Below are 11,479 nucleotides of genomic sequence, written 5' to 3'. Positions count from 1 at the left end.
AAGACTCCTCCAATTATTCCCAACACACATAACTGACGAAGTGGCGAAATCAAAATGATACATAAACATAGATTTCTTGCAAGTACCATATTTGAACCACAGAAATGCTCTACTAACGCAATTCTGTTGTTTTTTAAATAGATGGAAATAGGACTTTGTAGTCCACGATGGAACTAATGGCTCTACCGTGGAATATACCAGTCTTGTGCTCCCAATCTCTACGCGATAAATTACAAGGTATATAGAACAGTACACTACACACCGAAACAGGGTGTACAAAGACAACATCCACAACAAAACGAAAATACAAAAAGTGAAGGCACACTTAACATACGACAGGAGCAGTTTGCTGTCGCGGCAAGTTTCAATTCCTTTATAGCGGTTGTCGTTGGCTAATCAAGTGCGTGTTCTTAAATGGAAAAACAGTTAGTATGAATCACCATAAGACATTTTTGTGTATAAATATATCGTTTATTCTGTGTTCACCTTTTGCGGTGGAAGCATGTAGTATGATACAAAAACATGTGTGCTTACATACAAAGAAAGTTTTGATTTTTGCTTTTGTACTGAAACAAGTAACATATAATATCTGTATTACAAAATGTATGCATGTGTGTAATGAGAACAGTCATTTTGAGAATGTATGTGTGATAAAATATCTTCGTTTACAAGCTATATATCTTGTGTCGAGGTAAATAGACATGTGAGTCGCGCGTGGAGTTGCAGAGAGGACATGAGTCTTTGACCGAAACCTGGCAGGAACTGAGAACTTCTACAGTGTAGCTCCGAAATAGGCTAGTGTCTCAAAACGAAGTTATGTTTCAAAGCGTGGCTAAATACCTCATCCATATATTCGTTTGCTGGGCAAGTCGACTCACATATTACTATGTAACATGTAGCTCTGCTACATAGCCTCCTGCTAGACTTGAAAAAGCCGAAAAAATAGAGATGGCGTTTGTAAATATGCAGTGCAAAAAGCAAGTAAGAACATAGAATACAAACAGAAGGATGCAATACAACAAAAATGAGAAACTGAAATGAAAAGGCAAAGCATGATAAGGGTAAACAGAATATGAACACAAAGAAATAAGCAAAATGTTCAAGTCGATCAGGTAAAGTTCGAAGGAATATTGTGAAGAACAAAACTGTGTCGCTGGTGATACGTCTTGAAAAGTCTTTGGTAAGTTTACACATAGTTCTTTATAGTTCAGTTGTATATAGTTTTGGCGACCACTACGAGTCGTAGTGACGTATGTAGATAGAGGAGGGGGTCGGTGTTGGTGATGGTTACAGCGGAGTAGCGTTTGTTTTGTGTTATACTGTGAATTTGGGAGGTGTATGAGGTGGTATTGTCTCACTGTCTGTGTATGCCTGCTTGAGCCTGTCTATTGAGACAGTTTCTTTTTTTTACCGTTAATATATATGATATATAGTTTGTCCGTGTGCGACTGGATGCGATAGCGTCCCGTGTATGAAGGTGTGAGAGGGGTTTTCACAGCGTCGTTTCGTACAAACACATGGGTCCAAGACTCAATGTCTTTTGGAACTGATGATTTAGTCGTTTGGTGTCGTGTTGACATGGGTAGCTGTTCTTGCATGTATCTGCGAAGTCTTTGTGTGTACATAGTGGGGTCTTGTGTGGACAGATCCACTCCGACCAACTTCTGGCCTGGAAACGAAAGAGGTGTTCCATAAACAAGCTCTGCTGGGGAATAACCGAGATCTTCCTTTATCGAGGCTCGACGGCCAAGAGGGACTATTGGAAGACATTCACTCCAACGCTGTTAGTCTGGGTAAGCACGAAAAGAAGCTTTCATTTGACGGTGGAATCGTTCCACCATACCGTTGGATTATGGATGGTAACTGGTGGTTTGAATCCGACGTGAATCTATGGTCTTCGTGAGCTCATGGAAGAGTTGCGATTCAAACTATTTTTCACGGTTGGTAGTGTTGGTGGTAGGAACTCCGTACCATGATATCCATCCTTTGAGAAAAACTTTGACAACAGATTCTGCAGTGATATCTACTAAAGGAAAAGCTTCCGGCCAACGTGTGAAACGATCAATGCAAGTGAGCAGGTAGGTATATCCCTGGCTGACTGGCCAAGGTCCAACAAGGTCGATGTGTACGTGGTTGAAACGCACATCTGGTGTGTTTAATGTGCCAAGGGGTGCACAGATGTGCCTATACACCTTTGATTTCTTACAGAAAAAGCAGGAGCGTGACCAAGCAGTGATATCTCGTCTCATATTTAGCCAAAAGAATCTAACAGAAATGAGTTTCACTGTGGCGATGACGCCAGAGTGTGACAGGTTATGCCGTGTGCTGAAGACTGTTTGTCTGTGGGTTTTCCGAACAAAAGGACGAGGAGAATTCGTGGAAGTATCGCACATAGCCTGTGCGTCATTTGTGGGTACTGGGAAGTACTTGAAGTTGCATGTGGCAAAGGGGGATGAGGATATATCAATTGTTCTAAGCCAGGAGATGCAGGTCGATGTCTGTGGATGACCACAGCGAATTCAGTGATAGGTGCGATAAGGCGTCTGCTGCAGTGTTATCTACACCAGAGATATGGCAGATGTCGGCGGTAAATTGGGAAATGAAATCCAAGTGCCTGGTTTCCTGTGGAGAGTACTTGTCAGGCTTCGAGTGCAGGGCAAAGGTGTGTGGACGATGGGCCGTAAAAATCGTGAATTGGCGTCCCTCGAGTGTGTGCCGAAAATGTCTGCCATCTAAATACATAGTTAACAGCTCCCGTCTGAAAGTGCTGATTTAAGCTGCCGGGAGAAAAAGGCAAGAGGCTGGAGTTCTTGTTGATGAAATTGTTGTAATACCGCACCTATGGCAGTGTTGGATGCATCTACTACAAGGGATAGCTGAGCGTCCACGACAGGGTGCACAAGAAGCGATGATTGGGCGAGTTGCTGCTTTGCTGTGTTGAAGGGGTCAAGTTGGGTAGAGTCCAATACTATCGGCTCACTCTTCTTTTTCCCATTCCAAAGGAGCTTGTTTAGCAGATATAGGATTTCAGCTGAATGAGGAACAAAGCGCCGATATAAGTTGAATAGTCCCAAGAAATGTCGGAGCTGACGTAATGAGGTAGGTGAAGGTAATTATTCCAATGCCTTCACCTTGTCAGGCAGTGGCGATATCCCTTTGGGGCTGATGACATGACCTAGCAAAGTCAAAGAAGATGCGCTGAAAACACATTTGGTAGGGTTGATCCGCACTTGGTAAGTCTTGAACCGCTCGAACAGCTGACGTACATGATGGAGATGTTCCTCGGGTGAGGCGCTAGCTATCAAGATGGCATCTATGAACCTTTGAAATGTGCTGGCTGAATTACGTAAACCAAATGGCATAGTTAGGAATTCGAAGGCTCCAAAAGGAGTAGTTATGGCAGTCTTTGGAATGGGCTCACAGAAATCTGATGGTATGCCTTAACCAGGTCGAGTTTGGTGAATACTCTACAGTTGTGGAGAGATAACAAAAAATCCTGGATGTGGGGTATTGAGTACCTCTCTGGCGCCGTGATGGAGTTTAATCTCTGTAGTCACCAGTCCCCGGAATGCTTTGGAACCATGTGCAAGGGCAATGCCCATGGACTATTAGAGGGGTGGATGATGCCCAACCGGAGCATGTTGTTAAATTCTGCCTTGGCCACCTTTAGCTTCTCAGAGAAGAGAGGATGAGGGTGAGAAAAAAACTGGAACGCCTTTAGTTTTGATGAAATGGATGTGGTGTGCGTTGGAGCAGCAGTAAAAATATTTAGATTAGTCAGTTCCAGATATGAGTTTAAGAGTCATTAGTATGAGTCGTCCGTGGTAGCGATGAAAAAGACTGGACTAACCGTAGAGGTTAGTGGCCTATTACTTGGGTAGACAGTTCTGTGGTTGCATCCCATAAGCGCTGAGTGCGCATGTCCACAAGCAGGTAGAAGCAGTGCAAAAAGTCCGCACCTAATATTGGGTAAGAGAGATCTGCGACTGTAAAAATCCACTTGAAGTCACGACGCAGATCTAAATCCAACGAACGAGATATTTGGTCGAAAGTTGGGATCGGTTGAATGGTTCACTGCCTGTAGAATCACTGGTGATAACAGCGGTTTATCCGCAAAGAGTTTTAACGACCAGATACTCTAGGCAGCACCTGGATCTATGAGGCAGCGGGCGTGGGATATTTGGTCTGTTATGAAAAATGCACGGTTGGCCGCTGGCTGCTGCACAGAATGTGACGTGCTCAGTTCTCTGGTTGATTGTTTTCCTGTTGAGGAAAAGTACAAGGTTGGGTATATTTACGCACTAAAGCTCCAAACTTGGCATGGTACCAGAATATGGATGAATGAACAGAGGATGAGCGACAGCGAGGCTAGAAGGAACGATCGAAAGAACGCCGCCTGGGTGAACATGCGCTGGAAGTGCGAAGGAGCTGCACTTCTCTCGTTGATTCAGCTAACACCTTTAGGATAGCAGCCGAAGCAAGGTCCTTATCAGTTGAAACTGATGCTACTAGTGGGCGTGCAGAGGTATCCGGTGGTACTGGGATCGGCTTGGTGGTGTTGCCGGTATACTCTATGATTTTGTCGGTGGTGGAGGCTATTTGCTCGACGGGAGTCGTCTCTACCATAGAGGCTAGGATGGTTTGGATGTTAGAGGGCAACCGAAAAAAAATAGTTGTTTCAATAAAGCACTATCAGCAGGTGCATTTTGGGCCAATTCCTTCATGCAGCGCAGAAGTTGCGAGGGTTTGCGGTTGCCCAAGTGCTCGTCATTGACGACGGTTTGAAATTTTCTTTCTTCCGACAAGGACATGCGTCGAAGAATCTCCTGCTTAATGCTCCTATACGTGACATCATGTGGGGGTTCAGTTATCAGGTACACCACGGTGGCTCTCAGGGACGGTGGTATTGCGCCAAGCAATATATGGAGCTGTTGGGCTTCAGAGGCAATATTGTTCGCAGCAAACGTCGATTCGATCTGTGCGAACCACACTTTCACATCACCCGTGAAACAAGATTTGTAACAGAAAGATGTCAATTACTGGGCAAAAGTTTGTAAAATGGCGTGCGACCGTACTGTCAGATGTAACAGATAGCTGTGTTGTGTCCACGGGGCGTATTCAAAATTAGTGCGCATGTGCAAGAGAAAAAAAAAAACATTTGGCTATTTCCAAAACAAAATATTTTGGTTTATAACCCGACTCGGTTACAAGAATAAAACTGAATTATTTTTTTGTAGGGGTGTCAACATCCTAGCAACAGATTGTTCGTATATGAAAATGTGTTGGTGTAAGTGCGGTGTGTTCGTAAATGACTTTCTTGTGTGTTTCCCTAGTAACACTCATTTTTCTTTGAACAAGGCATCCAATTTAGGGTTACACAACAGTAGCAGTTTTTCAAAGGAAGAAAGTTCGTGTGTTCAGAAGCAGCAGAGAGTGGCAACATTCCATTATGACCCCACTCCGGTTTTGTGGAGCCAACAGCATTTGTTGAGGGCAGAAGAACTTTCTGTCTAGTTTTGAGGTGTAGTTTGTACTATGTTGTTAATGAAATATTGCCCAGGGGGATTATCAGTGATTGGGTGGTCGAATGATTTGGCGACTCAATTTGAATTGCATACTACTGAAGGCTAGAAATAGAGCAGCACAAGATTGTATTCATTGGCTTCAATGACTGTTTTTGTTCAGTGGCCCGCTGATAGATAGAAATTACAGTCAGCGTGTGCAAAAATCAGAGATACTTCCTAATTAAAGACGTAGTTTATCAGAGTACCAATATTAAGTAAGCACAAATCCCACAAAACCTGGAGATTAGTTTTTCCCACAAATGTAAAGGGTATCGTTATGAATATTTACTACAAATGGTTATTTTAATATTCTTTTGCTTTTAGGTAAGTTATTTTCCATAATAATAAAACCTAGCACGTTTTTTACTTTGGGGTGAGAGAACTTTGTTTAATACAATCATAGTTACTTCCCTCTAGTGATCTCCACTGAAAAAAAGTTACTCCACCAGAACAAATGTCTATGTGCTCACTACAAATCTTCAAAATACCACCTTCGGTACGTTTTTTTTTCTGTTTACTTTGACATTTTAAATTCTATTTTACTATTATATAATTCCATCTATTAATTAATTTATTGTGTTTTTATTAAAGACGTCTATGACACCAAGTACTCAATCGTTCAGTTGACTATGGTTGTTGTTTAACCCCATATCATCCCTGATGGAGCAAAGCTATGTTTAAAAATGCCTCAGCCGAGATAATGTTATTTATTTATGTATAAAGAATTATTTGACCATCCTTGTGTATAACGTACCACTTTCACTTTGCCACACTGTAACTAGTATCAGCTTTAGTGGCCGCAGAAGAATTTTTTATTCTTACGTTCGCTATGCTGCTGCCAGCTTGTCAAAGATGTTTTGTTTTTAAAACATACGAATTACAAGTTTCACTATATGGGATAACATAAAATAACGAATAATACTTACTAAAAAAAAAAAAGAGAAAGTGAAATGAAACTACATTTTACCCGTGAGTTATTTCGAAAGTCCACCAGAATTGTTGTTATTGTTAAATTAATTTTTGTTGTTGAATTTTTTTCTGTAATAACAGTACAAAAATTTGCCGGCATGCAAACAAACTGGTACTAACTACTGTTTGACAAAGTGAAAGTTGTCTTTTTATACTCAACAGTGGCCTGTTGTCTAATGGTAACGTGGTTTGAAGGAGATTTGGGTGCTATTTCTACTATTTCGAGCAGCCCTGTCTCTGTTTTCTTGATTTGACTAGGTCTTTAGCTCTAGGTCAGCTTTGATGGACTAAACTTATATTCAAAGACACTGTAGCTACGATCACCCTGACAGGCTATTTTGTATCTTAGTATTATCTGACAATAAATAGACTAACGGTGGGTTGCGAACATGTATTAGCATCCATTGTAACCATGTATCGTTCCTTTATATATATATATATATATATATATATTTAAGACAGCAGGATGTGATTTCAAGGAGATTTAGGTAGAGCAAAATACCTTAAGGTTTAAAAATTTAGAGGTACTGGTTTTCGTTTTACAACTTCAGTAAACATTCAGTTTAAATCCCTCACTCTACACACACGCAAATTTTTTAATTTGTCTATCAAGATGTAAATAAGAGAAGCTAGCTTTTAGCGTGTACCTTCTCATTACTTAATTTTACTCCCTAGTTAGCACAATCCTAACGAGGAAGTTCATATGTGATTGTTCGACTTGCTGGAAATAGTAAGCAACCAAATCTCTTTCAAATCACTTTTTATCATCTTAAAAAGATGGAAAGTGAACAAGGTCTGAAATCAAAGATTGGTTAGCCATAGCTGAAATATTTTTGTTCGGTTAGGGTTGTCCTGGAACAATACAATAACAACTTCTTAGTTACCAGACCTCATACGTAACTGTAGTTCAGAGGTTTTAGGGAAGGATTTGTTGGGAATGTGGTCTGTATCTGAATAAATTTGTGATGATTGCAATGAGAATGTATTCAATCACTGGTTTGCTCAATTTGGGCTGATGTAAGATAGAAGTTAAGTTCATTTTGCAAACACACAGTTCCAAGTTTGATCATACACTGCAGTGCACTGGGCAATTGCCTTCTGTCATGACTACAGTTTGACCAATATTTTGTACATGAAATTTAGAAGGTGGAAACTGTGTAGAAACTCATCATGTGGATATATGGTTTTTTTGTATGCCAGTGAAAGATGTAAACATTGCCAATTTTCATGCAGTTCAGCACTGATTGTGCAACTGTGACCAAAGGAGTACCAGTTGTGCCTAGTCTGTTTTTTCTTTAGAGATAGTGTGTCGTTTCAATTTTATGACAGTACAATGTTGAGAGATTTGTTAGCTGTTTACTATGTCACTATATAGTTTCATATTTCAAATGATGATCAATGTACTTCATTATAAAACACATATAACTGGTGTTTTATGAAGAAAGTCCCTTGACATATTTATTCTGCATTGAGTTACAGGCATTCCCTCGTCACTCTCATCATCATAAATGTAATTAACTTCTGTTTCGTCTATCAGAAACCTGTAGCAAATGTTTATTCTGTTACACAATAAATATGAAATAAGAGACTACATGTTCCTAGTTAATATTAAAACTTCATGTTTCAAGTAACGATATGTAAATGAAATAAAATGGCCATCTAAATTGTACAAAAATTAAAGTATATCACCATATTTTGTTAGATAATTTTAATGAAGATTAATAAGGGCCCATACCATTGTTTAAGGGTTATGGAAAATTATAATGAAGCACGTTGATCATCATTCGAAATATGAAACCATAAACATAAGGTGACATAGTATATAGCTAACGAATCTCTTAACATTGTACTGTCATAAAATTGGAAGGACACACTATCTCTAAAGAAAAGACAGACTAGGCACAACTGGTACTCCTTTGGTTATAATTGCACAATCAGTGCTGACTTGGTGCTGAACTGCATGTATACTTGCTAACCCAGTGAGAGAGAAAGAGAGCCTCTGTATTAGGTGTGAGACCTGGTGGCACTCAGACTACATGTTGCCTTTATAATTTTTTTTTTCTTTCTTGTTTTGTATGGTGATGGGCATTTGCAATACCAGTTTCCTGTATATCAGAGTTTATAAATCTTGTCTAAGCATGTAGCTGGCTGTGAATACAACCTATTGTGTAAAAAATAGAAAATACATTGGATAAGGGCTGGTCATGTACACTGTCTGAAAAAAATAAGATTCAATGGTCACTGTTGGAATACCATTAATTATAAATTTTCTGGATCAGAGATGATTTGGGACCTAAGAACACTTAATTAGAAATTATCAAATAGTTGACTCAAATTATCCCACATGGGATAAAGAAATATTGACTCTTTTAGTTTCATAGTTATAAACAGCTTAATTCCCCTTTGTTGAGAATGCCATATATATTTGCTACTTTGATCCAATTGTTTAGTAAGTTGTATAGTTCTAACCTTAGTTATTCAAGTGAATATAACTTTTAAAATGTAGCTTATGGTAAGAAATTGGTTTGACTTTTAAGTAGTTTAAAATTTCAATTTCTATTATTTTGGGGAAAAGAGATTACAGTATTATGAGTTGTGCTATTCTGTCATACACATAGAATATTTAACCACTGAAATATTGAAGACCTTTGAGAAATTGTTTATTGTGAAAGAAATGAATTTTCCTAATGGGTAACTCATAATAATTCAATCAAATAAAACTACAGATAAATGATTTAATTTTTAAAAGCTTTCATTGTTGAGCACTCTTTATTCCTCTTGTTTTAATTGATAATCATTGTTCACTCATATTTTTCAGCATGATGTTTACACTCCTGCAGAAAATATTCCCTTGAAAATCATCTCTGAAGGAAGAAAATGCATTATAAGCCATTTAGGAAAAACATTAGGACGTTATAGCAAGCAAATTATTTGTGATATATTGGCTGTTGATTGTGGAATCAAACCTAGCTTCTTGTTTGACTATGGCTGTGTAAAAGCAAAGCAGGTGATATCTTTGATTCAAGATCTCCAAACACAACAGCTCCTTTCAACATCATCTCAACCATGTTCTTACATTGTCCTAGCCATTGAAGGGGATGTGCTGTTATGTAACACAGCCATATTACAGTCCCACTTGTTACAAACTTCACAAGGAACAAGAACAGCTATTATAGATATTTCAAAAAGTAATTCACAGGCAAAATTGCTTGAAAACATCAACCAGGTTGACGAACATTTTGCCATCACTTTTCAACAAATCATTGCTTCCTTCAGTGACAGTAAAGAAACTTGTGAAGTACAATTTCCTGCTTCCCTCAACCTTACAACACTGGTTGGGGTACTTTTGGGTTATCCCATTGTCTATTGGTTCAGTAGATCAAACGAAGATGATAGTAATTCTTTAGTTATTGATTCACTTACTGTCTTCAAATTAAATTGCCATCTCCTATGTCGGCAGTGCCATAGTTCACAAGAGAAAAGCTCCGAAATACCTATAATCAAAAACGAACAAAAACCTTTAGCTCATAATAACTTACCTTTAATGTGTCTTCAGTCTTCTGGTGAGAAACTAAAAACATCATCATGCAAATGTAACGAAACAATAACTCATTGCATTTACTCTTATTCTGTGCCAGAAGCACTTACTTCAATGGCACTTTCATATGTAGAATCTTGGATTCAGGACATCAATCACTTTGACAGTTGGCAGAAATGTTACCATTGTTTACAGTTACACCAAAATATTGTTTACGCACCTGAAGAATCCTATTCAATTAGTTTTTAGAAATGAAAATTGTTTAAAAAAATTACATAAATAAAATAACTAGCTTGACTTTGTTTTGTTTTTCATTATATTATTTACTGTGATCTAAAAACAGTACTTTTTTTCTCCTTGTACCATTTTTGTTTATATTTTACCTTGTTGATATATTGAAGGATTCCCCTAGTTGTATGCCACTTGGCTATGTAGCTTGAAATGATGCAGTTTTAAAGAATTTGTTTTCTATTTAAACTGCAGATTGTAATTTTGTGCTAAGTAATTGAAAATTATTTTTTTCCTGGATAGAACATTAGTTCATTGCAGTGATTTTTTTTTTTTATACCATTGGTGAGCTTTAGCTTGTTTTCGTATCTACTTACAACTAAGTATGCTAGAATATTGAAAGGCATAGTATGGGATGTGGCACGGTATGAGAATAAAATACATATGATCACTACTTTCTACGTGACAGATTTCATTCAATGGTGACCAAGATGACACGACAGCCTTTTCGCTTTTAAGAAAACGTCGAAAATGTCATTTCTGAAAATGACTTTGAATTTGTAACAGGGGAGACTACTCCTGCAGTTTGTGATTCAAAGCCAAAAGTGACCTTTCAGAAATGTAAGATCTCAGTTTAAAGAAAAATGGGTTTTGTGAAGTAAATGTATTCGTGTGAAAGTAGAAACTAGAAAAAATTGACTGCTTAGTATTCAGACAGACTCAGCTAATTTGTAAGGTAAATTTGCTGTGATGAATCATGAACAAAATTCAATTATGACTTAGCTTGTCATCATGTAGTCAAAATAAGATAAACCTTATTATTCCATTTCATTAAGAATAACAACATTGCTAATTATTCCAACCATATGTATTACAGAAAATCTCAAGATGTGAACTGGAGTTTGCTTAAACAGTTGAAATTTTTATGAACTTTGTGACAAAGTTTTTCTACATGAATTTCATTATGGTTTCATATGAAGTTAATTACATAATGTATAATAGTGTGGAAAATCTAAGGATTTCATCTTTGTCCTTTGATCTTTGCATTTTGAGACACTGAGCTTTGATACAATCCGGTTTTAGACCATAGTATGTAACTGGTAGGGAATACATTTGACAAAGTCTGTCATAGGAAGCCTTCCAAGAAATTAAACTTTGCAGATTCATTTTGAGATGTCAT

General features: G+C 38.1%; 1 protein-coding gene across 1 annotated transcript; it reads left to right on the top strand.

Moving 5' to 3' along the window:
- The first annotated feature begins 5,911 nt into the window (after positions 1-5,911).
- On the top strand, positions 5,912-10,373 carry LOC115214645 (UPF0739 protein C1orf74 homolog). The gene is made up of 2 exons (XM_029783757.2): positions 5,912-6,060; positions 9,352-10,373. The coding sequence occupies exons 1-2, from the start codon at positions 6,019-6,021 to the stop codon at positions 10,318-10,320; spliced, it is 1,011 nt and encodes a 336-aa protein (XP_029639617.1). The 5' UTR covers positions 5,912-6,018; the 3' UTR covers positions 10,321-10,373.
- The last annotated feature ends 1,106 nt before the right edge of the window (positions 10,374-11,479 follow it).

The sequence above is a fragment of the Octopus sinensis genome, linkage group LG1 (genome assembly GCF_006345805.1).
Source record: "Octopus sinensis linkage group LG1, ASM634580v1, whole genome shotgun sequence".
NCBI lineage: Eukaryota > Metazoa > Mollusca > Cephalopoda > Octopoda > Octopodidae > Octopus > Octopus sinensis.
This window is presented reverse-complemented; position numbering and strand designations above follow the sequence as displayed.

Coding starts and splice junctions, on each gene's coding strand:
- LOC115214645 (XM_029783757.2), top strand. CDS start 6,019: ATGTCTATGTGCTCACTACAAATCTTCAAAATACCACCTTCG. Junction 6,061..9,351: donor TCTTCAAAATACCACCTTCG/GTACGTTTTTTT, acceptor CATATTTTTCAG/CATGATGTTTACACTCCTGC.